The sequence below is a fragment of the Felis catus genome, chromosome E2 (assembly GCF_018350175.1).
Source record: "Felis catus isolate Fca126 chromosome E2, F.catus_Fca126_mat1.0, whole genome shotgun sequence".
Classification (NCBI taxonomy): domain Eukaryota; kingdom Metazoa; phylum Chordata; class Mammalia; order Carnivora; family Felidae; genus Felis; species Felis catus.
The window spans coordinates 52,325,666-52,352,311 of record NC_058382.1 but is presented as its reverse complement, the minus strand read 5'-3'; the positions used below and the strand labels follow the sequence as shown (position 1 = coordinate 52,352,311).

Here is a 26,646-nt window from a genome sequence, read left to right as displayed (position 1 = left end):
AATAGACAGATCCTTCCTATCCCATGAAATGAAAGCATCGGTGTAAAATGTCCCAGGTTAGTATGATCAAAATGTCAAATAGGAAACCGTTTGTAGCAATGCGAGAGGTGTTAGTAATGGAAGTTTGAACAATGTTAACACTTAAAATTTCAGCAGAACCATTTCCATCCATAAATGTATAAAAGTCATTTTACAGTGTGCTTAACAGTCAAGACCAAGAGCCGTTATAAAAGAAGACGCCCTCAATGTCACTTCATTTTCTTTTATTCTTATTATCACATTTAAATCTCTCTGTAAAAGTGGTCTTGATAGGTAACTTTATTACACATTTCAAGACTATTCATTCTGAACAGAACTTCCTCCAAGGAATTAACAGATAAAGAGAGACCACTTTCCCCTCATCATCCCTAAATTATTCTGCAACTACAGAACAGTGGAATGGCAGCCTGCTACAAGGGCTTGGTCGGCTGTGCCACACGATGGCTCGATAATCTTAGAGGTGACTCTGGCCTGCAGAGAACTGCTAGTTGGTTGCAACGGCCCTGAGCAAACACCTTGCTGTTTAACTTGCACAGATCTGGGAGTAAAGAGTGGGGTGGAGGCAAAGTCGGGCTGGGGGCCTGCTGAAGAGGAAGAATTCCAAAACGTACCCTGAGATCCAGACCAGCACTGCGGGCAAGAATGCAGTCTGACCCTTCCTCACGACCCTGGGAGAGAAGGGGCAAAAATCTCTCCTTAAGTGCTTCTGCTCACAGGTAAGTACACCACCTAAACTAAGTGCTGGCAAATTTGTCTGGAAAGTAAGTATTTTCAGCTTCGTGGAGCACACGTGATCTGCTGCAACCACTCGACGCTGCCGATACAACTCTGTAGCAACCACGGACAGGACCTAAATGAATAAACAAGCCTGTCTCCCAATAAAACTTTATTTACGGACAATCAGATTCAAACTCCATGCTGTTTTCATCTATCACAAAATATCATTTTTCTTTTAATATTTTTCCATCCATTTAAAAATGTAAAAGGAACTCTTAGCTTACAGGTTACACTGCCTTACGCGGGCAGTAGGGCAGGTTTGGCCCAAGGCCCCAGTCTGCTGTTTCCTGCACTAAACCACAGACTAGCCAGGAAGGAGGTAGACCAGTAATCCGTCTTCACGTGCGCTGTGTTCAGCCGACCCTTCATCTGATAACAAAATAGTGTGACTGTCTTCAATCTACCAAAACGTGACGGCATACGTTCCGAGCCGCATGCGTGCACTTTACAGAACACACGGATAACGTAGTTTCAACTAACAAACATTCGCACTCCAAACTCCGAGCCTCTTCCTTAAGAAACAATTATCAGGGCCCCAAAGTTTTCCATTAGTTAAAAACGGACAAAGCCTCCTGAAAATGATAGCCTAGGACTGCTCAGTACTGCAGACACGACGGCCTTGGTTTATGAGCTATCAGGCCGACCACATGCCCCCTGGCCCTGCGGACTAACTCCATCGTTCATGCAGCTGGTTATACGAATGTCATAGGCAGCCAATCCTTTGCAGTGGGGCTTCTATATGGTTGGGGTTTGAATCTGAAATATATACAGAAGCTGATTTTACCGTGCTACTCTTTCTTCTTTTAACTTTGAATTTTCATCAGCCCTTGACCTCTGCAAGTGCAGGCACCTAAGAAAAACAGGTGCCAAGACTGGCTTCTTAACGATTGGAATACTGAGAGGGATGGCTTTACTAAATCATTCGGAGCATCTACATTACATTACATTTCTAAAGAAGCATACCTGTAGTATTTCAAGTATGTGTAGAATCCAAAACTGATGACAACTGTTATCTGGAAGAGTTTTGGTGAAAAGGGGAAAAAAAAAACCCAACATTGCAAATGGATGTAGTACAGAGCTCTTCAAGTTCATTTTCATACATCGGACATCTACTGAGTGATGATGTTTGCACTATCCCTTGGCATGGAAAATCATGAGTAGTGGTGTGGTGGTAGTCTTCTTACTAATAATATTGTTTTTGTTAAGAGTGACAGAAACTGGTGCTTAGGTGGTTCAGTCAGTTAAGGGTCAGACTTTTGATTTCGGCTCAGGTCATGATCTCACGGTTCATGGGTTCGAGCCCTGCATCGGGTTGCGCACTGACAGCTTGGAGCCTGCTTGAGAGTCTCTCTCTTTCTGCTCCTCCCCTGTATTCTTTCTCTCTCTCTCTCTCTCTCTCTCTCTCTCTCTCTCTCTCTCTCTCTCACTCACTCACTCAAAATAAATAAACATTTTTTTAAAAAGTGAGTGACAGACACCATAGTCTAATTCAGGTCAAATGACGTTCAGGCACCAGCACCTATGGATTTTCATCTTCTAACCAATGTGGCCCAAATACAGATTTTTAAATACCCTGAGGCAATTTTCATAACATAAATGTGTCTCAGTACAAAGTCACAGAGGAAAGGGGACAATAACAGTAAGAAAGCCAAGAAGTTCAAATATCACTTCGGGGACTTCACACAAGATGCAAAGTTCTGAGATCATACCCCACATCACCACACCAGAAATGAGCGCTGAGAAAAATCTAAACAGCAAAGAAAGTCTTCCTGTGTAAGAACTGGTCACTTCCTAGAAGCATTGCACTGGAGTATTTCCCAAATGAAGCAAAACGCAATGATTATTTGGCATATGTTCAAGCAGACAAATGGGGTGATGGATGACTTAAATTCCCAAAGAATTTTCACCCCTGAGGATTATCCAGAATCTCTCTCACACCCGTGTCCCATACTCATATCGCTCGCCCTGTTCAATAGTCGTTCATTGACAGGAAGGGGAAAAGGAGACCTCGGACGAAGACACTTGCCTGATGGTTATGCAGTTGCTGACTCCAGGCCATGGTCCTATACGGTGACGGCCATTCTCTCTGCCATTCTCGCGACTTTCCCCTCCTGTCGGTTGCTTTACGACAGAACGAAAAGGCCATGTCTGTCAGCATCAAATCTGCACTGCGCGAAGGAAGAAAGGGAGACGGAACACACCAGCAGCACCCTGCCTTTCCATCCGAGAATGGAAGGTCTCTAAGAAGGCTTGGGTGAGTTTCTGCTTGGACTCGTTGGCCACAAGTGTCCCGCGGCCACCGCCAGTAGCTAGGGAGGCCGTGGCAGTGAGCACGTATCGTCCTTTCTAGTGGAAGACAGACCTTGGCACTTGGCACGGTGGACGGTAAGAACAGGGTCTTGCCTCCCCAAGAGGCTAAGACAGTGGACAGCAGGGAGCATGCTCCATTCACGTCTGGCTATCCCCAGAGTCAACCACATGAAGAGTTTGGGCGTAAAAAACAAGTACTGAGGATCCAAAGTGACTTCAAACAACAACCAGGGCAAAGACTTGCTGTCTGTTTGCCCAACCTGTTTTCTCTTCTTCCTGAGCACACAGCTTGACCATATTTCTTAGCCTCTTACGTTCCACAGACGGGTGCCACCCCCAGGCCTGGTCCTTCAGATGCCTCCTACGTGATGGCCCACATGGGGCCTCTTCCACCAGTGTGATGCACACAACCAGTGCAGCCTTGGAAGCCAGACGTGGAGGATAACAGAACCACAAGATGGAAAGAGCCTGGGTCCCCGAGTCACCGGGGTGGGGGGGGGGGGGAGAGCCACCTATTATTATTATTCCAGAACAGCCACTTTGGACCTTATGTAAAACCAATATAGTTTCCCCGTGTGTGTGTGTGTTTATTTTTTTAAATGTGTATTTATTTTTGAGAGAGATAGAGACAGAGCGCAAGCAGGGGAGGGGCAGAGAGACAGAAGAGACAGCGCCCCACAAAGTTTCCTATGTTTGAGCCACTGTCTACAGGTGGGCAGCTAGTGTTACCTTTCATAACACATCGATCTGAAATGTACACACCTGTTACGGTCCCTGAGCGTTCCCTTCCCATCTCTTCAGTTCTAATCCCAGGTTGTGCACATAGCCTTGTTTTAGAGCATCTGTCACCCGGCACCACCTCACCAGGCTCCTGCAGCACCCTCCTCTAGGGGGATGGGCTCCCCGGGAAAGCACACCTCAAGACCCTTCTGCAAGGAAGGCGAGAAAGCTCAACCCTGCAGGTCTGGGCCGACGGTCCACGTGTAAGCTCAGCCACGGACTCTTCCCCACCGTGTGTGAGCCACTCAGAGGTATCCTGGCAGCCTGCTCTGCTTTTTAAAGTTCAGGCTCTCACATCCTTTATCTTGGCCCCTTTTATCAAAAATCCCTTCTACACACTCCGTGATCTGCTTGCAGGGAACGTCTAGCTTGATACCGAAGGGATGATTTATGACGCCATCATCGCACCGCATTGTGGAGCTCTGTCATCTCAATTTCTGAACCCTGGTCCCTCTTCTGCTTACTTTTTGTCTGCCTTCAGCCCTTCTCCAGGTGCTATTGTGGAGGAGATGCATTTAGTGGCTTAAGAGTTTGGCTTTTATAAGTTACTCTGAGCCATTTCCCCTTATTCTCCTGCTTCTAGATGGAAAACAAATTGCATAAGGGAAATGGCTTTATAGTACCAGTCCTTAAATATTTTACAGGCAGAAATCTTGGTGGGTGGTTTGGAAGCTCAATTACCCTTCTCAGTAGAGGGTATAAATATCCCTGAGGGTTTACATAACAAACCCGCAGCGACTCCATGCCACTTAAAACTCTTAGTATTTACGTCCGCCTCCAAAAACCCAGAACTCGGTGGCATTTGAGCATTTGAAAAAGAGTCAGGCCAGCGGGATGGCACAGGTGTTAAAACAAAATCAATCTACCCACCCGTCCATCTACCGAGAGACACAATCAAGACAGCTACGCCGTCAGGATTATTAGGCATAAGACATCATGATATTGAAAGCTGCCCTCTTAAATATACTTTGGGGGGGGGGGGAGACAGGTAAAAAGGGAAGTCTTTTCAAGTGTTAGTGACTTAGAAGAAGCCAGAGTGGGTCTGCTGTGAGGCAGAATTAGGCGGCTGGGGGGTTTTGCTAAGATCAATGTGGATTAGAAGTACACCTCACACTACCTCATTTGATCCATCCACAACCCTTCAAGGTAAGCACTACTATCCCCGCTTTGTAGATGTGAACACTGAGGCTCGGACGCCTCAGCAACCTGCCTTGGGTCAGTGAGCCAGTACGTGGAAGACACAGGATTTGTGCCTAGGTCTTGTTTCATCCCAAGCCCATCAAAAAGCCCAAGTGCTTTTTCCACTTTAAGATACTGTTTCCTCTGACTGTCAGGCCCTAGGATTGCTGACGTCTACACAGAAAGAGTGGCATCCCTTCTAACAGGAGCCGAGAAGGCAGCTGGAGAGGACTGCTCTATGAACTGCATTCCTTGGCATGCGTGGACACAAAAAGATAGATCCTGAAACTGACTTTGAACTCTGATGGATGGTGCTCCTATGAGCAATTCTCCCTTTCACTACTAATATAGGAAAAAAGAATAAGGCAACCAGTGGGATCAGCCAGCATAGGTGGAGCCTTGGACGTCGCAAGAGTCCAGCATTCTGCTCCCCACAGATTAAAAAAAAAAAAAAAAAGGCAGCTCAGAAGAGCATTTCTAACCTTAAGGGGCAAATCTGCTCCGCAGAGAGAAGAAGTGAGACAGGGAACAGGTAGAAAGCCACAGAAAAGTAAAGATCCGGTGCAAAAAGGAATCGTTCGGTACGCAGAGGCTGAGGCAATCAGGAAAGACTTTGTGAAGAGATCGAATCCGAACGGTGGCTTAGAAGGCAGCAGGGAGAGAATGGATTTTTCTTCTTTTTTTCTCTTCTCTTTTTTTTTTTTAACATTTTATTTATTTTTGAGACAAAGAGAGACAGAGCATGAACAGGGGAGGGTCAGAGAGAGAGGGAGACACAGAATCGGAAATAGGCTCCAGGCTCGGAGCTGTCAGCACAGAGCCCGACGTGGGGCTCGAGCTCACGGACCGTGAGATCATGACCCGAGCTGAAGTCGGACGCTTAACTGACCGAGCCACCCAGGCGCCCCTGGATTTTTCTTCTTTAATAGAAAAGAAAACATGCGAATAGCTATCTCCTCTCAAATCAAGTCCTAAACAAGTGTTGGAAACAAACAGAAAAGAATATGAAGGCAAAAGTGGAAAGAGCCGTGGTGACTGGCGTCACTGGGTCTAGAGCCATTATACATCCACAAGATGGGGCACCTGGAATATTCCAATAACATTCATGGGGTTACATGAAGTGTGCTCTTCTGAACTCTAAGTAGGGAAGAAAAAAGTTGCAGTGCTATGTCTGTTTCAAGCTTTTATCAGCACTAATTCTAGCCCCCTTTTCCCTTAGAATTCTGAACAGAGGGAAAACAGACATTAATTAAGCAAAGCTTTATCTCTTTCTACCCTAATGAAAGGCAAGTTACAGTTATAGTTTTCCCCAAGATTTTTCTCCACTTAATGAAGACATTATCCCCGAGTTTTCAAAGTCACTTTACAAAAGAGCATTCGAGAGACATTAAAGTCAGTTTAAACTAAAAAGTCTTTTTGAAGTCAATAAACAATAAAAGAACAATGAAAAGAGAGCTTTTGATGGGGCCTTAGTCTGAAGTCTTTAATTTCTGTTTTAATCTACAAGATGCGTCAGTCTTGTATTCAAATATTCCTCACCTCTAGAATACAGTAAGCTTGAAGCAAATGGTGTACTGTTTTCTCCTCAAAGTATGTGTGTATGTACCTACACGTGTTTGCATGTGTCTGTGTACATGTATATACGCACGTATATACACCGCACATGTGCACGTACATACAAACCTCATTAACATGGATGGAGGTCAGAAGGAAGTTCTCCACTAGAAAGGCAAGTTTGAAAAGTTTTAAAATTATTTCCATTCTACCCTTTGAAAATTAAAAAAAAAAGAAAAAAGAAAATGGAATCTTCGGCTTTGAAATTTCATGACAAGATCAAAGACTATAATGCACATAGATTTTTTAAGGAATACATTATTAATAACACAGGCAAACACATAACTAATCAATAGCATGCTTAAGAAACGGTAAGGTAAGTTTGTGGTTCTGAGGCTCCGTGCGCAACTCCACACGCACCTCTAGAGAGGGGACTGGGCTCCCTCTCTGAGATCTGTTTGCCTGGACACTGCACACAGCCCAAGCCTTTCCAGCCTGTGCTCTAGTGATGGAATTGTTTACTACAGGTGGAAAAGATGGGGGGGCGGGGAACAGTTTAATATGCCTCATGTGCCCAGATGCCTTTTGTATGTAGTACCCTATCTGTCCTTTATTCAGGTGAAATTTATATATAAAATGAACCATTTTAAAACACACAATTCATCGGCATTTAGTACTTTCACTATGTTGTGCAACCCCCACCTCTGTCTAGTTCCAGAACACCTTTCATCACCCCAAAAGGAAACTCTGACCCGTGAGCAGTCACTCCCTGACCACTACCAACCTGTCTTGCGTCTCTATGGATTTTCCTATTTGGGATATTTTATATAAATGGAATCATTGAATAAGTGACCTTTTGTGTCTAACGTGTCAGCCTCTTTCATTTAAAGAATAAATAAAGCCCATATGAATGGAACACAGAATACTTGAAACACAGAATACTTGAAAAAAAAACATAAAATAATTCTACTACTAGTGCCCTCTGATGATGGGTATTATTTACCAAGGAGCATTTGTAAGGGGAGCTTAGGGGCACCTGGGAGGCTCAGTCGGTTGAGTGTCCAACTTCAGCTCAGGTCATGATCTCATGTTCACGGGTTTGAGCCCCGCGTTGGGCTCTGCTCAGAGTCTGGAGCCTGTTTTGGATTCTGTGTCTCCTTCTCTCTCTGCCCCCCCCCCCCTGCTCACACTCTGTCTCTCCCTCTCAAAAAATAAAATAAAACGTTAAAATAATTTTTTTTTAAATAAGGGGAGCTTTTACCAAAACAGGCTGTGTAAAGTGGAAAATATTAACACATTCCTGGAAAGCATGCTAAATTAAGAGATTATGGGTCCACCGGTTATTAGTGAAAAGGCACATTATTCAGGGATATTGCCTCAACCTCTGAGCTTGGGTCATGGGATAAAACAGACAATTCTTCAACAAATCTTCCCTAAGGGCCACTTAGGGAAATGGCGGGGTGGGCTGAGTGGTTTGTAGGTCTAAATCAGTATGTTTCCAGCCCAGATTATTCACCCACTTTAGAAACAGGAATTCTCATAACTCTCTTTCTATTTTCCCTCGTTTTCCTTATGGAAAGCCCAACAACATGTCCCCAAACCAGAATGGAAGGTGCAATGTCCATTTGTCCAATAAGGGGGACTAAATGGGGACCCATATAGAAACGAAAGGGAGGGAACAGTCATTGCCAGCCCTGTAGAGGAAGGAGGCCTCCCTAGGAAGAACGGGGTATGGGCACACTGAAACGGGCAGCCCTTCCCTACTTACGGATAGAAGTGCAGACAGATCTGGGTTCAGATCATGCCTTTGCTTCTGACATGGCGTCTAAACCTTTATCGTCTAGGTCACAGGGACTGCCATGAAGGTTAAAGAGGTATCGGCACAGAGGAGGTCTGTGCCAAGATTCTAGTCGCTTGGCACTATTGTCCCTCTGCAGTCCCTTGGTCGCGGTGCTTTGTGTGGACTGTAAGACGGGGCACGTGGACATGGGCTATGCTCTCCTCCCTCCCTTTCCAGCGTGCCCCCTTCCTTCCCTCCCTGCCCTCCTTTCCCTCTCCTTCCCCCTTCCCTCTTTCCTCCTTGCCTTTCAATTCTATTTAGTGTTGGATATGCCAGTGAAGCTAAATCAGGGAGTGTATGGGGACTCCCTAGGCCACCTCCCTCCGAGACGGGTCAGTGACAGCCGTTCCCAGGCCCTGACCAGATTCTCACTGAGGCTGGTGCACTCTGGATCAGTCAGCTTCGTCTACACTCCACGACAGGCAGCTGCCTGTGTGGGTCCCGGGTGCTGATCTCCAGACCGAAAAGCTGAGGTTTCAGTCCCGTGGGAGGGGGACTCCCTTGATGGCAGGGCAGTCCCACCACCGTTACAGACCGAACGTGACCGGGCTGAGGCCCAAAGGTCCGCGGTGGGAAATCAGGAAGTTAGACTCGCTCTTTTGTATCATCCTGATGGTTGTCTACAAACAGGGCCCCGTTACCAAACACTCCTCTAAACTCTTCACTGGAGCAGAAGCCTTAACTAACCTCCCACGGTATCCCTGGGGCTCTAAGTACGCGTGAGAACCGGCCTAGTTTCCCGGGTCAGGGTGCGCACCGGATGACAAGGTTCTCCAGACTCCACAAGCGCAGAATCAAACAAGATTTGCTGAGAACCTGCTACGTACTGGATGAGTAGAATGCGTCTGGGCCCTTCACCTCCTAAGCTCTCCTCATGGTTCGCTCCGAGGCAACCTGCCCAGCCTTACCCCGCTCGAAACAAAACAAATGACCAGTCACCTAGATGTATGAATACGGACAGCTGCTCAGCGTGTCTGCGCAATGTTGGTTACCTTCTTCTTTTTATGAATTTAAAGAGCAATTATGCCGCAGAGCATAGAGGAGCCTCCGGCCACGAACACATTTGCCGTGGAATGCCTTGTTTACCAAGGCTTGCCCTTTAAGCCAGCCTGGCACTTCATGAAGCATCGTAAAGGAATTTCTTCAATTAGCCTTCCCCACAGATGGCCCCCCCCCATACCTGCAAGGGCACCTCACAGGTCGCACCCTGCACCTGTAATCCGCCCCTGCGTTCTGAGGAGGAGGCCAGTCTCAAATGCAAAATTCCTCGGCGCCCCGCAATTCCTCTCTTTCCCATTTTCCTTCTGGGGTGGCGAGACCCAATCTGTTTCTGTGAACACAGAAGTGTGGTGGGATATGGATCTGACACGAGGCAAACACCGCCCCTCTGCAAAGGCAAATAAAACAAAAGTTCAACGAGCCTCCAAACCAGTGGGCATAAATGTCACTGTGCCTGGAAAGAGGGGGGGGGGGCGGGGGAATCAGAGGACACCCACGCCATCACGGTTCTCCCAGGGTGGTAGGAAAAGGTTACCATGGCGCGTTCCGAGCGGGGTGAGCGCCGGCGCCCACGGGAACTAGCAGAGACAGGGCAGGGCCCCGGGGAGCGGAGCGGTGTGGACGCTCTAGGCGCGTGCGCGTGCCCGTGTGCACCTGCCACCGCCGCCGCCGCGCCGCGCTTCCCCGAGCTAATCAAGGGAAGCGTAACTAGTCGGGGCGGCAGGGCGAGTTTACAACAACTGACAGTAACTATAACATACGCCAGTTTGTATTAAGATGTTATTGTACCTTTCCAGTTCTAATCACCAATTATGACTCTATTACTCCTACTTGGCAGTTCATCTGCTCCTGCCTCCGCTAAGGGCGACTTGGAGACGGACCTCTGATCTCCTGGTTCCACCTCAGTGGGCGCTCAGCACGGCGGCTGTCATCTGCAGACACTGAAGAGGTAAGGCATTGCTTTTGCTGAGATAACTGTACCTGACCTTACAACAATTTACTAAGGAAATACCTGCTTAATAGCAGTGTGAGTGCAGTCTTCCTTTATGTTCACAACGGCACTGCAAATTAGCGACAACAGGATAAATCTATGGCCGGCTCACTAGACACTTCATTAAATCACTGTTCTCTTGCCTTGTAGCACGCTAATAGAATCACAGCCCTCGTTAGCTACTGAATAAAAGATCAATCACAGACTTTGAAAGCTCTTGCTACCAGCTTCCAGAGGAAACAAGGAAAAAAAAAAAAAAGGAGAGCGAGAGAGAGAGAGAGAGAGAGAGAGAGCACAAGCGAGAGATATTTAGGGTCATCGCTGAGATTCTGAATGGCCTCGCTGCAAGTTGCTTAAATTACCTTTTCCACGACTGACTCCAACTGTAATACTCAGAGGAACTTGTTAAGCCTGCTTTCGAGAGCAACACTCTAATATATGACTGCTAGACCCTGGTCAAAAGTTCATAATGTGCATATGTAAAAAGGTACTAAATTGCCTGAGGGCTAAAACCAGAGGAGTTTAATTGTAGCAAAATGCTGAAAATGGTCTGTTGAGGGTCCTTCTATTGGGATACTGCTGGGTCTGGCTGATTGAAGTACAGAACATAAAAGCCTTACAACAATATTTCCTTAAATGCTGGGGAAACTGCCAGCAGTTGGTATTGCATGAATGTTGTGGTTGAAGAAAAACATTTTCCTCCCCTAAAATAAATAGAGTATTAAGAACTGCTCCAGCCCATAATTCTAAAGCATGACGGAAGAAGGGGGGACTCAATGATAATAAATAAGGTATAATTCATAGGGCGTATCCAATCTCCTCGAAGTGTATTTTTACACGGGGCACAGAGAAGGTGTTCAGGCCTGACCTGCAAGGGTTTGGGGACGGTGAAGGGCCCTGATTTTGAAAACAGCTTTACACTGCCCCGGGCTGCCTCGCCGGTCGCTGGTTTGGATGTACCCAAGTGGGGATGCTTGCAAAGGGCCCTGTTTGGCTTGTCATTATTTCTTCTTTCATTAAATAAGATCTCAAGCCCCAGCTACACACACATTTGGCTCGTGTGGGTGGTCTTCTCAATCCAGAACTCCCTACCTTCCCCAAATACACTCCTATTTACCACCCCTCCGTCCCCAACTTCTGGCCTTCCTCATCAGTTCCTCATCTGGGTAAGTTACAATACAAGAGCCGTGGATGGTGACTCAGGTGCTAGGAGGACCCGTGTTAAATACAGGACACCCAGGAGAAACTAGAATTTGCTAGGTGGGCTCTCTGATTCCCAAGACCTGTGTGTGAAGGGTACAGTTTTCATGGACAGTGAAATTCCCATGTGCCGTTTGAATCAGGTCTTAAGAAACACATACCACACGTGGAACGGCACACACAGGCTGCAGCACCCAACTCCCGGGAGGGCAGCATAGTAATGACCGGATGGTTTGATCACCATCAGCACTGTGCTGCATGCCCGCTACTCAGGTGTGAAATGTGAGCCATGGCATGGGTCATATCTGTGCCCAGAATTTGACAAATGTGATTAGCGATATCCATATCCTTGCTGATAAGTGGGATTGGCAGTCCTCTCCAAGGAAAACACTTCCCAAGCTTACAGGGAGATACAAGGGGTACTTCCTAATAGAACAGACTAAAAACTCAAACCAAGCACGCATTTAATACTGAATATCGCATCGCTCAAGGCCCGTTCCACCTCACGGGTCCCACCGACTCTTGCTGGGCCACCTGAATGGGTCCAGAATGGCCTGCATTCCATACTCTAAAGGGGCTCAAATCTACTCTCTAGTTCCTCAAAAGCAAACACGTAGCGGGGTCACTGGACGTGTCCGCCATAAGCTGAGTCAGTTGCTTGTCTTGCAAAGCGCAGATCTGAGTTATTCAGGTCCATGTTGTAGAGAAGGAGCAGGCAGCGGCAGAACAGCTACTCCGCTCGATCTCTGGTCTGTTCCCGTGAGCGCTGGAGAAATCTGTGCACGTGAAGCACTAGTATCTGAGGAGGAAAGGAAAGGGCATAGAAGGAGTACGGGGCAAAGGGGGTTCTGAAGTAGAAAACAACTAAGAAACCAAGAAAGTGCAAGCAGCCCCCTGGGCCCCCGGGAATTTCAGAAATGGCAGCTTACTCGAACTCTCCATCGCTTCATTGTCTCCAGGCCTCAGGTCACCCATCTCAGAGGGAAGGACCGGAACCATCCTCCCCGCATGCCGCTATCCTATTCCTGACCACACATTCCCCAACAACGGAGGGGCAGATCGGCTCCTTGGGCAACAGTACCAGGCTCCATCCATGGCGCCCATCCCAGGAACAACACTCAGCCCTGGGGTCAGGGCTGGAGCCTGCGAAAGCCCTGGGGGGCCCTGGAGAGCATCCCAGGGAAGCAGCGAGATGCAGTGGGGGAGGGCACGCATGTCAGCTCTGTCATGCTCAGCTCTGTCCCTTGCGAGCTGCGCGATGCAGGCAAGGCCTCGATTTCCTCATCTCTAAAATGGGCATCATAATGTACAATTTGCTAGGTTCCTGTGGGAAGTAAGGTAATCGGAATGACATACAAAACATACCTGAGCCCTCGCCTAGCACTCAGCAGAACGCTTCTTCTCTCTACCCTCCCATGTAACCCTGAAAATAATCCAAAGGATGCTCAAATGAGAAGACTACAGACAGGACTGTCCTAAAATATGGGTGCAGATTTCAATACGACTGCAATGAAAAACCATGTGGACTTTCTGGGAATCACTGTATTCCGAGATGGACTTTATGTAATACCATCACCCACACTTCAAGAACGTGAAGAATGAGACTTATTATAAGCTCACAGGGTGCGTTTAGATGCACGTTTACAAACTGCTTACCCAGAACCTACGGGGAAGCATGAAAATGATACTCGTGACTCACTGCCTCCATCCCAAGCCAGCTTCTACAAGACCGAAGACTTCAAAGGCTACCTTGAGAATTTACAGGCGGCTTTCACTTTCCAAGGTTAATAACTGACACGGCACCTGTATGATCTGTAATCTCGGTTCCATTCGCTACGAGCGTACCCCATCCCCTCACCCCATCCCCGTCCAGCAGGTGAAAAGAATGAATTCATACAAAATGCCACAATGAATGCACAAAGGGACTGCCGAAAGGCCCAAGTTACGGGGTCAGAGTGACATCCGGGGAAATGATGGCACTCGGTTCAGTTTCCACTGAAGATGCCATAGTTTAATACCACGCATAAAAGCATGCACTAAAATATCCTAAGAATAATAATAATAAACTATCCCTGATTGTAAAACCATCAGCAAAATCCCCGTCACCCACCGACAGAGCTGCTGTGTGGACTGGGTTTTATGGACACTAGAGAAACACAGCAGGGTTACCTTCCTAGGAAACCGTGCGGCCTGGCTTTATGAATATTCTGCGTCGGTTCCATACTCAGGGTCCCTGTGTTTAACCCATCGCGTGAGCCCAGAGTCCTCGGAGCCAGCGGTTTCCAGCTGAGCAAGTTAAGGCAGCAACCACACTTGACTAATTCAGAGACAGAGGACAGAGAACTAAAGTGTGTAGTTAGTACTTTTCTAGGGGGAAATTACTTCAGATTTACATAAAGTGCAGTAATTAGGTATTTCTCTATCTCTCAAAATAACTTTTTAAAAATTTCGCTTTCCTGAATATCCCCGACTGTAAATGTCCATACAAATATATGTATAGCGTGCAGGCCAATGTCTTGTATGATGCAAAGTCTACCTATGAAACTCCAGGCCTCACCACCTGCACCCCCAGCACAGACCCCCATGCAGCTTCAGTACCAACCATAATTAGAGGTATAGGAGTGGTGGATTTTTGTCCTAAATAGTCAGACGTTACTAAAACTGAGAGGTAAAGACTTTCAAAATGAAAGCGTTTCTAGAACTGAACAGTGAGGATCTATGCGCATCAAGCCACACCCAAGTTTCCATGCAGCTAAATTATGGGTCAAATAATTAACAAGAAAGGCAAAATAAGGGTAAGCTAATCAAAGATGATTCTGAGATGTTCTGAGATGGGTTTAGATAAGCCCTACCATGGACCATTCGGTCTGGGAAAGAGGCATTCACTACTCTGTCATGTACCATATCTTGGGACTCTTAAGTTTAATCTTGCAATTTTTCATTTGTTACATCAAGAAGGCCTTTTCGGGGGGGATTCTGGCTGGCTCAAATGGAAGACCATGGGACTCTTGATCTCAGGGTTATGAGTTTGAGCCCCATGTTGGATATGGAGACTATTAAAAGAAAATAATATTAAACTTAAAAAAAAAAGGAGACCTTTAGGTTGATTGAGAATGCAAACAAGTCACTGACATTATTTGTAAATACTTAATTGCATTTAAACTAGAAGATGATTTCCAAGAACATCCACAGGCAAACAGCAGCAGCAAATAATAATGGCATACAGAAATGCAAAAGTAAATTTTGTCCCATAAAAAGCAAACAGGTACTGGGTATTTTACAGTTAAACCATGCACCAGAGATACTCACAAGCACAGATTTTAAAGAAAATAGGAAGAAAAGCACACGTAAGTGGAAGGGTAGATATACCACTTGACCTCATGGTGAGAGAGAAGAGAAAACAAAGAAAAGGAAGAAAAAAAAGAAGTTGCTTCTCGTGACGAAAGATGAAATCTGGGGTCATCATACCCTTTTCACTCAGATGACCAACGAACTGTATTTATAACACAACACGTAACTCCTAGGCCACTTTGAAATATCCAGTTACGCAAGAAATATGCAATCATTGAAAATACTGGAAATGCCACATCCGTTAAAACGGGAAATAGGTGAGCGTCTCATAGCACAGTGAAAACGCTCCCTCGGCCTGAACTTGAAACAGTCTCTTGACACTTCAGGGTCTAGTTTCTTGATCTCTAAACTAACGGGCGTGGCCTACATATCGCCAAGGTTGTGGCAGGACTGTGGCCACCTGAGACTACCAAAGAAAGACTTACTTCATCCTACCAAGCCAGGTGCTCACGGATCAGTTCTTCCAAAGTCGTCTGCCAGCCTCCATTCGTTTACTAATATTATCCCTCTAGGTTATAATTGATAGTAGCAACTAGCCTGGGAAAACTTCAAGTAGTCGTGTAAGTGAAGTCAGTTAAATACCGAGGTGACACAGGGAATGAAAACTGTGGGAAATAAAGGGTTTGTTTTCTTCCCTCCCAGGCCCAAGAAGGATGTTCTAATTGTTCCATCGCTTGTCCCCCAAGCCACATACAAGTGAATGATAGCGCCACCTATCAGCAGCCTCCAGTACTCAGATGAGTTTAGACATGTATTCCTGCACGTGCACATATATAAATGTAAACACACGTACACTTTTCAAGGTCAGATTCTTTCTTGTCTTAATGCCAAAAAACTATGTGACTTATATTCTGTTTATTTTTCAAATGCTGCACATAATTTAAGTAGACACATGTTGTATATGTGAGATAAACTAAATAAACGTTTAGCTCAAACAATGCTATATAAATGAAACAAAACAATCAGCTGACAGGGAAGGGGGAAGGGTAGAAAATAAAGACTGAAATAGTCTGCAGACCAATTTCAACCAGAGCGAGCTGTGCTCCCTTCCTCTCCCAGGGGCGGGGGTGGGGGTGCCTCCTTAGTTTCCTCTTCTAGAAAAGGGGCCCTTTCCTGCGACCTCCAGCATGGAGAGTCAAGAAAGTGGAAGGTGCTAAGTTCACGTTCCTCTTATACGTACCTTCGGTGAGCTTCATGAATGCTGTCAAACCAGAGAGTCTTATAGGAAGGGCTATTAAGAATTCCCAAAAGAGGGGCGCCTGAGTGGCGCAGTCGGTTAAGCGTCCGACTTCAGCCAGGTCACGATCTCGCGGTCCGTGAGTTCGAGCCCCGCGTCAGGCTCTGGGCTGATGGCTCAGAGCCTGGAGCCTGTTTCCCATTCTGTGTCTCCCTCTCTCTCTGCCCCTCCCCCATTCATGCTCTGTCTCTCTCTGTCCCAAAAAAAATAAATAAACGTTGGAAAAAAAAAAAAAGAATTCCCAAAAGAAAGCTTAGCCTTGGGGGGAAAAGCAATTGTGAATTAAAAAGAAGCAGAAGCAGAAGCAAGCAAGCAAGAAAGAAAGAAAGAGAAAAGAGAAGAACAAAGAGTTTTTCTATTTCCATCCACTAACTTCGATCGAATTCACCTTCGCCTGCTCAGGACAAGTGTGCAGGACATGAGGTGACATCTGCACGGTACAGCTCTGGACACTAAGACCTGTAATTAGTCACTACTTTGAAAGAACCAAATCTGGACTCAAAGAGAAAACTTTCTGCCATTTTATTCCAAGCAGCAAGATGGCATATTTGCAGGAGAGCCTGGTGTACCCCAGATAATTCTGCAGTGGAAGAGCTGTCATCAGACAACCAAAAAAGGCCAAGGAAAGGCCCTTAATGAGGACAGTGGTAACAAAATGAAGAAAAAGAAAGCGTACACACACACACACACACACACACACACACACACACACACACACTAGCAGAGACCGTTACCAGTCAGTCTGAACATACGCCAACTCCCCTACGTGCGCGGCAGAATAAAACCGGAGGATGGGCATGTGTGGCATGGCATTTTGACACTGAATAAACCATCCTGCTGGTGGCATCGCTTAAGAAAATGCTTGACGAAATGCTGCCAGCCCACAAGAGGATGCGCACCGTCTCTGTTCACAGTGCAGGCAGCCCTTTATAAGGATGGTCGGTCAATGCTGAGTGGGCTAATTTGAGAGCTCCGTCATCAGATGGCATTGCAAATTTCATTACGTATTTTAAATCACGTTAACATGGTTTGTTAATGCTGGTGTTCACTGAAAGGCCACAGCTACTTAAATAATGAAGAGGCATGATAATTTTTATACATGTTATAGAAGTGACATGTGTGGCTACTCTTAATATTCCTTTCTTAGAACCTGTCTTACATCATTCGTGAAGTGTCATCACCAAAAACATAGATCAAGATGTTTCCGAGACACCACAGACTCACGGTGCTCATAGTTATTTATTGAGATAAACAACACACCTACTTGAAGGAAAAATACTTAAATTATGTTCACGATACTATCCTATCACCTGTACCCAATATCCCGGAGGCAAAAATGTCACACCACTGTTTTAAAAAAGAAGAGACAGGATAATATTTTGTTAAGCACTAAACAAAACTTAAATGTCAGATATCTTCCTTTACTTGTTTACTGATGCATGCATGTACCTGTGAGCGTGTCAACAAATTCACCCACATAGGTATATATTCCCCCATGTATTTCCTGGCCACGTATCTCCCATGTTCGGTTAACACATCGAAAGTTGTTTCTCTTGCTTCTGCAAAATTTTATCTCCTGGCCCCTGATACTGCCTTTGTACAGGCTCAGAAAACCTTCAAAAGGCCAATTCTTTCAACCTATCTATTGGTCTCTAGGCTCAAAAGTCTCTTCTTCCCGACTCACTTTCTCACTGCCATATAAATGGCCTCTCTAAAGCCCAGACACAACCTGGAGCCAGCAGAGGCCATCGGGGGTAGGGATTTGGAGCTTGAGCAATTGAGTCCACGGGAAAGAGCTCAAATCTCCACTCTACTGCTTTTTGTTATGTGGCCCTGAGCAGGTTATTCACCCTTCCCGGCTTCCTCAGCAACAACAACAGGGGACACCATTCTCAAAGACCCACAGTGAGAAATAGATAAGGTATGTATACTAGCCCTGGAAGACACAGCAACCACTCCCTAAGTGTTAGGGTATTTTCGTATCATCCCCCTCATCATCACAGTCTTATCGCCATCATCGTCAATATTAACACAAGATCATAAGATCCCACATCTTCAACCAGGTCCTCGGGGGGCCTTTGATTTGTTTTGTTTTGCTTTTTGGCCTTCACCTCCTGCGTGACTCAGCACAAATCCTTTACTATAACACTGACCCTGTTTTGCTTTAACATTAGAAATTTTATTCACCATGAGCTTCTCGCACTGATTTTGACTTTTCTTAATATTGCATTAAAATACTGTTTATCTTGATCACGGGGGTTTTTTTTAGCACATCCTTAAATTTGTCTCCAGAGGAGGCGCTGGCCCTACCACTGCTGCAAAGTCTACCTGAAACGTTCCCCTTTTCTTTATCTACCTGCTTCCCCTCCTACACATCCTTCAAGTCTCGGTAAAGAAAGAGGTCGTCTTCATTCTGCATTATTGGCTACTCTTACATCTGCCCCCAAAGGAGAAGAGCACTGTGTGTCCAGTGGTCCCCGTGTCTCCTCACGCCAACATTCTTCATATATCGCTGCCCTGTTTAACGGAAGCACCCACAGGCCAAGGATTCTGACTTGCTCACTTTTGCATTTTCTCCCCCCTGCGGCAGCACAGGAGGGCACTCAATGAACATTTGTCAGATGGGAGAAGATCAAATAGTTTGAGAGCGGCAATTTTCAAAGGACAGATTGCTATATAGTGGGTGGTAAAACTGGGTCACAATCAGCACTTTTAAAAATGAAATACAATCAAGAAGAAAACAGCCGACAACACCACCCACAGTTAGAGAGCTGTTCCATAAAATGTTTGTTTCAGACACACACACGCACGTGCACACACACGCATGTAATACACAAAGATACACACACACGTATAAACGTGGGGATACATGCACTGGGTTGTGACATAAAAATCTTCCGTGGTAATCAAAAAAGGTTTGAGGGGCTCTGGGGTGGCTCGGTTGGTTAAGCATTCGATTTCGGCTCAGCTCACGATCTCACAGTCTGTGAGTTTGAGACCCGCGTCGGGCTCTGTGCTGACAGCTCAGAACCTGAAGCCCGCTTCAGATTCTCTGTCTCCCTCTCTCGCTGCCTCTCTGCCACTCGCCCTCTCTCTGTCTCTATGTCTCTCTGTCTCTGTCTCTCTCTCTCTCAAAAATAAACATTAAAACAAAACAAAACAAAACAGGTTTGAAAGACAATGTTCTGGAGCACCAACAGGACACGTTGACCCATCCTTTACCACCTGCCTGGCCACCACACAGTAAGGGCACGCGTTTCAAAATCATCCAAATGTTTGGAAGTTCGTAAAAGAAACAGAAAGCAACAGCCTCAGAGACCAATCCCGGATAACTGAGAAACCCTAGAATGTCGGAACAGACTTACAGAGGAATTTCTTAGGTATTAGCTGCGAAATGAATACCAGTCGTTTATCAAATCCATAACATATACTTCTGGATGAACTAACCATCACAAAGACTCACGGAAAACAAAACTGCACGTGGTGAGACTGAGATCTAAAAGTGTGGTTTGGTGGGAATACCCGACCCAAAAATCTCATGAGACAAAAGCTGTAAAACTCGGCGTGTGCAAAAAGCAGATGATGACCTCTTGGCTGTACAATGTATCGAGGGGTGTGGGGAAAGGTCCTGGTGAAAAGGAGTTTGGTAAAATACAAAAATTTTTAAAGCAACACCTTAAGTATCTGTATCAAGTTTAAAAAGTTGATCAAGATATTTAATTGACTTAATGGAATTTATCCTGTATTAGACTCTCATGGGGAAAAAAAAATTGGTCATTGTTAATATAATTCCGATTAAAATGTTTTATTCATAAATACGGAGTTAAAGAAAAAGTCTCGGGATCAAAAGAGCAGGCTGAAATAGTTGGTTTTATCTCCCCCTGCCCCCAAGCAGATTTTCTAAGTGTACGTGGCTATCTGCATGATATAATGAACCCATTTGTTGAGTACGTAGTGTCTACAAATGTCCACATACACTGTGATTGATAGCTAGCTTTTGTTGTTTTTAGAAACCATCCTGAATGAACTGAATATGAGATAAATACATTTTTCACAAAGATATTTAAGAACAGCTGACTGAAAAATAATAATGGGCATAGGAGAAAGAGAATAATCAAGAAATAGAAAGAGAAAGACGAAAGAAGAAGTAAATGTATATCAGGTCTTTGAAGAACTGTGATTGCATGCATATACATGTGTGTACTTCTCTGTGACTAGAAGTCTTGCCATCTGGGCAGCTGGTATACTCCTTGACAGAAAACAATATCTAGCATCATATAAATCATATGAGGAAAAAAAAAGTGGAAATAAAAGCGAAAGCCCCCCCCCAAATTCCAAACGCAGGATGGTTTTATTAAAAGATACATCTTGTTGGGGCTCCTGGGTGGCACAGTGGGTTAAGTGTCCGACTTCAGCTTGGGTCATGGTGTCACGGTTGATGAGCTCGAGCCCCACGTCAGGCTCTGTGCTGACAGCTCAGAGCCTGGAGCCTGCTTCCGATTCTGTGTCTCCCTCTCCCTCTGCCACTCCCCTGCTCACGTTCTGTCTGTCTCTGTCTCTGTCTCTGTCTCTGTCTCTCTCTCTCTCTCTCAAAAATAAATAAACATTAAAAAAAATTTTTTTAGGTTCTGTTTTTTTAAGTTCTGCAAAGGGTATTGCATCATCTCTTCTGTTGAATGTGGACAATTCAGAAATATGCCCCAAAGTGCAGACCAAGATGAAGTGCTTTTGGCCTTATATTATTAACAGATTTAATGTGATATGCCTGTACTTCAACCTACATCACTTTAGTAATTCATAGTTGATCTGCTTCCAAAAACGGATTTAAGGTGACCCAAAGAAAGAAAAGGCACAGAACAAGAGGAACAAAATGTAGAGCCACTAAAAACCAGAGGAAGCTGATACGCTCACCATTAGCATTAATATGGCTTGAAAAGGCACAGAATTGGATGAGCAGCTCCAGCAATACGCTACAATTTCATTACCAAGCAGAAGAGAGAACGGTAGGTGCCCAGGGGCTCTCCTTGGGATTCAGAGTTCAAGGGCATTCCCAACACGCAGTGTGGTACAGCTTCACGTGTTTTGGGGTCAAATAAGAGACAACATCCCTGACAGTAGCTTCTTGTGTGTCCTCAGAAATCAGTAAACCCCAAGAAAGTTCACATTAACAAGTAGGACACAAGAAAACCAGTATTTCTTGAGGGTCTACTCTATGCCCCAGGGTTGAGTGATGACTTAATCCACAAACAACCCAAAGATGTGGGAACGATTTTCTCCATTCCAAAGAGAAAAAGAAAACCTGAGGTCCAGAGAGGTCATGTGATTTGCCCACTACAAGGAAGGGCTGAAGCTCAGAGCCCTGCGTCTTCAACGTCAAAGGCATGGCCTTTGTGCTTACATTGCGATGCGTTTCTCTTCCACAAGATAGATGAACACGCTCTTCTCAGGTCCTACAGACCTTACACGGCTGGTAGCGAATGGCAGGAAATAAATGAGTGGACACATGGGAGGTGCTTAGAACAGGTGAGTCCTGATAAATCAGAGCAGTGGTTTTGTGGTTATTAGGTTTTTTTTCCTCTAGATTCACAGAGCATACACTTATCCAGGGAAAACTCACAGCGAATCTCTCAAAAAGAAAGAATACATTTCAAACCTTAACGTTAGAGACTTAACAAGGCAGCGTGTCAGTGGTGCACACGGCAAAGGTAAGCTTGTTTTTGCTCTGTATGAGAAAGACCTCCACTCCGGGTTCAAATATGACTCCGACAGAGCCTTGAGTCTGGCAGTGAGACAAAATGACACTGGAAGATGTGGCACGCAAGCTTAAGAGGAAAGCAAACCGCTACAGAGAACAGGCCCTTCTGGGTCTGGGATATAGGAATTTGGTACGTTCCCCTACATTTCATCCACAAGGAACATGCCGGCTCATTCCTAATGGTTTTAACAGAGTGCACGAAGACAGAAGAAATCTATATTATTTTCATGACTGGATACATTCCAGAATCTAATTCTTTTGAAATACGTTGTAATTTTTTTTTTCTTTTAAACATCTTCTTAATGCCTTCTTTATAGGACACGTACTCAGAGTTAATGCTGAGATGTTAGGCCCACAAATTTCATTACGTGGTCATTTATGGTTATAGAGAGTCAACAAAGACACAAGTTACACATAACACACCCAAAAGCCAACAGGAGATGCTACGCTCTAAGAAGGAAAAACAGACTTATTGTATTCACCTGCCGAGGAATATTAAAATAACAAAAAAAAAAAAAATTTAAGTTCCCAGGTTTTACAGTTGTTTTTTTTTTTTTTCTTTCTTTCTTCTGAAGAGTGAGAATACTAAGAAAACATTGTGCAGGTCTCAGTAGTTGATATACAGTATTTTTTTTGGATCTGGCGAATATACTTTTTATAACTTTTCTGTGAAAGGAGGGACCTTCGAGCTCAGATTACTTGGACACTCTTACTGTTTATTCTTCCCTTTTTTGAGCAGTCAGAAGAGATTTCTCTCAGTACTTCAAATAAATAACATATCCAGCTGAACAAACACCATACATTCCCGTGGATTACTTTGGCTTCTTAAAGAATATTTCACTTTCTTTTTTTTTTTTTTCAAAATGTAAATGATTAAAGAGACCCCATCCTATGAAACTTGGAGATGAAATGTCTCAAGCGGTGTAGAAGGCAGTATGTGGCGAAACAAAAGCCCCATCTTAGTGAAAAAAAAAAAGAGAGAGAAAAAAAGCATGATATTTCACAGGGGAATATTAGAATATTACTAAGATATTTTACTTATTATACTTTCTAAAGGAGAGGTTTTATAACATGAACACATTCAAAATCAATCTCTACAATATTTTCTGAAAACAGCAAAATGAAAGTGTTTCTTCCCCTTACATTGCTGCTGAAAAAAATAATAATAATAAACCCCAAAACCGAAACAACAAATCCTAGAGACTATACATAGACTGCAACAAGAATAATATTCTACGTGGACTTTGAAATGATCGCTGAATTTTATCTAGCTTTATGGCTTTAAAAAAAAAAAAAAAGCCCAAGTTCTCTGGCCAGTTTTTGAAACTTGAATCAAAACTCGGCAACACACGTTTCTTTAGGAAGAAAATTTGGGCCATCGATTAACATGGCCCCCTCTACTAAAGAGGCAAGAAAATAAATACTTGACTTTCGGAAACAGAATCCACACGTTTCTTTATTTTTTCCATAAGCTCTCTTATTAAAAGACTAAATCTTATCTCCCACCGTGAGGCAGAAATGCATAAATATATAAAAAACAAAGTGGGGGCATCTGGTACCTCTTGCGGCCCAGAAAGAGGGAAGAAGACAAGAACGTAGAAAGGACCCGAGCAGAACAGCAAGGCAGACAGAAGCGTGTCAGTAAGGACTGCCATGGCGCAAGGCCAGGAAATATCGAAGCCTGGAAGCAAATCTGTCACCAAAAGGCACTGGAAAAAACCAACGACACTGGACTTGTAAAGTGTGACAGCCTCACAGTGCTCCCTGCCTCCCGGTCTCCACGCCGCGGTGAAATCCTCTCTCTGTGAATGCGGGTCCCACCCAGGGACTGGCTTCTAACAAACAGAACGGGCCAAAGTAGTGAGGTGTCACTTCTGTGCTAAGGTTGCGAAGGACCGGGACTTCATCACGCTGACAGACTGTTTCCTCCTCGGCTTCCGCGCTCTGATGAAACAAGCTGCCACGGTGGGGAGGCCTGGGCGGCAAGGAAGGGAGAAAGGGGCGTCCAGCGCATGGCCAGGGAGGAACCAGAGAGTCCCCAGTCCGCTGGGCCACAGGGAGCTGAATCCTGCGAACCAGCACGGGACCCTGGAAGTGGACCCCTCTCCAGCTGAGCCTTGAGACGGTTTCAATCTGGCTCACCCAGGAAGGGTGGTCTGGGAGCCGACCCGGAAGCAGGCAGCTCCGTGAAGCCATGCCCGGGGTTCCAAACCCACAGAAACTGGGACGGAAGAAGATGGGGTGTCATATTTATAAAAGTGCACAGGCTGAGACAGGTGCTTGTGGGGGGAAAAAATCACCTACACTAGGTCAGCTTGTACCCAGATTCAAACCTCGCGCGTCCCTGCACTGTGCTTTACTCAGTTCTGGGGAGTCTAGGTAGGTCCGCGTTTCTGAGGGTCTCACCTCGGGTTCATGACAATGAAGTGAGACGCAGTTAGCTTTCCCGCAAGTCTGGACCTGTGGGGTCTTCTGGGCCGGTCATTCCCAAGGGCAGGCCCAGGACTTTCAAGAACAACACAGCAGTGACACCATCAGGAGTTTTCCTGAAGTCAAACGCCGTCCACCGCGAGGTCTGCTTTTGGGTCCACAGTCGGGTCCTGTTTATACTTTTTGGCGTTAAAATACCCATTCCTTAAAAAACGGTGCTGATAGTCAATGGTGGTGGGTTTGTTTTTCATGTTTTCGGGATAAAAAGGTACGAACCTACCTTAGTATCCCTTTCTTACTTCCTTTCAGATTATACCCATTCTCTAAAATCCGTAAACCACATAAGCCATGGGACTAATTTGACTAATCTGGTCAACCGACTCATTTTACAGATGACACAACTGAGGCGCAGAGAGGGCAAATGATGTGCTCAGAGACACACGATTGTCTGATGACAGCAAACTCTAAGACGGCATTAAGTGAGACAAGGCACATAAAGATGTAAGACCCAGAGCCTGGAGCCTGGCCCCGAGTACCTTTGCATGTGACACGACCACCGGAACTGATTTTCTTAGTGTCTCAAGAAGGGGCGGGGGCAGGTGTGGGTTTCAGTTTCTCTACAACTCAGAACACGGGATCTGAGTTCTTTTTCTTGCTGCCAAAAACGCACACGAACCGCCCACCTCCCAAGGAACGATCCGCGCGTCCGGGGAGTGACACAGAAAACAACGTCCACAGAGGACACGTGGCAGAAGTGCTGTCACGGGGCCACGCAAGCTCCTGGCGTCTGTCTCATCGTGCTGGCCTCCGACGTCTACGCTGCACGCCAGCCAAAACCCGCCGGAAAAAAGCATGAAATTGGAGAAAAGGAAACCGAGAGGGGAGGATCAAAGGCGGCACCACGGACTTAAAAGCAATGAAAGAGCTAGCGAGGGAGCGGGGATGAGGCCACACGTTACCAAAACGCCGGCAGGGGTGCAGAAGAAAGGGAGGCGAGGAAGATAAAACGAGGGGACTTTCAAATCTTGGCTAAATGTTCATTAAATAATTTGTCACACATATTAAGGCCAGATCGTCACTCCCCCCCACCTCTGGAGTCCTCATTCGGGAACAAAGGCCTAACCAGACTTGAAACGCTGAAAAGCCAGGCGGAGAAGATGCCGGGAAGAGAGGCTGTGGCCTCACAGAGCCACGCGTACTTCCCTTGTCTTTGTCTTCAACAAGCAAGGGCTGATCTTCCCTCAAAGCTAAGTGTGCAGTTGGTGGCTCCAAACAGGCAGCCGGGAGGGCTTGCGATTCGCACCACGGAAACCCGTCGGGTCGCGGCGGCCATTCTGCGTGTTCCTCCGGCTGGTGGGTGGTGTTTCTGCGCTCAGCGCTCGAGGGGGTATGAGACCTTCAGGAACAGACCCAGAGCCGTCAATGGGAGGACAGACATCGACTCGAGGGGAAGGGAAGGGACCGTCACTCGCCCGAAGACATGATGATGACCACAATAATAAATATTTATTGAGCATCTAGCGTGTTCTGTGTGCTGTGTCGTCCTGCTCGTCAATTCTCAATGCGTGTCAGTTGTAACAGTGATACCACTTAGTGTTTGTTGAGCATCGAGCACATTCTAGATGCAGTGTATTCCTAAGCTCCTTCAATTCTCAACAAGAACCCCTGAGGTAGGCCGAACGTTCCAGTTCATGAATCTCAATCAGCTTAGAAAATGTACCCAAGAGGTAAGGTGGGAGGGAGAGCCGGGGTCTCACCCAGTTTTACAGCCTCTTCCCCACGCCTTCCGGTTCTCTCCTTAGGGTTTCCCTCCACACACACCCCTTTGGAAGACCCCTTATCCGGCACTTGGCCGGGAGGCTGGGGGGCCTGGGTTCTGGTCCCAGCTCTCCTGCGTACTAGCTGCGGGATGCAGGCCGGGCCCCCTAGCCTCATCCGCTTCTCTATGTGCACATTGTGAAGTGCGGTGCTCTGCCCTCCTCAGATAGAGTAATGATAAGGAATGCCTTAATGACTGTCATTCATTAAGCACCTAATCGTCTTTCATTTATTCATTTACAAATATTTACTGAGCATTTACTTTATGGACCAGGGATACAGTGGTGTGAATGCAAAAACAGCACTTTCAAGAGAGGGAGAGAAAGGCATTAAACACAGAACCGCACAGATTATTTTTCTAAATTGTGTTTGTTTCCAGGGATCTG

The 26,646-nt window shown here is 45.7% G+C and overlaps 1 protein-coding gene across 4 annotated transcripts in view; it reads right to left on the bottom strand.

Annotated features, from left to right (window-relative positions):
• The window catches only part of WWOX (WW domain containing oxidoreductase), a 983,070-nt gene that overhangs the window by 650,968 nt on the left and 305,456 nt on the right, over positions 1-26,646 (bottom strand). Inside the window, exon 9 of one of the 4 annotated variants that reach the window (XM_045045964.1) lies at positions 5,909-12,468. The exons of 2 other annotated variants lie outside the window; for them this stretch is intronic. In XM_045045964.1, coding sequence (XP_044901899.1) covers positions 12,400-12,468 — 69 coding nt within the window. In that variant the 3' untranslated portion in view covers positions 5,909-12,399. Of the gene's footprint in view, positions 1-5,908; positions 12,469-22,828; positions 25,839-26,646 lie in introns of those variants that run through there. One more of the 4 variants, XM_045045965.1, reaches the window with a different exon arrangement.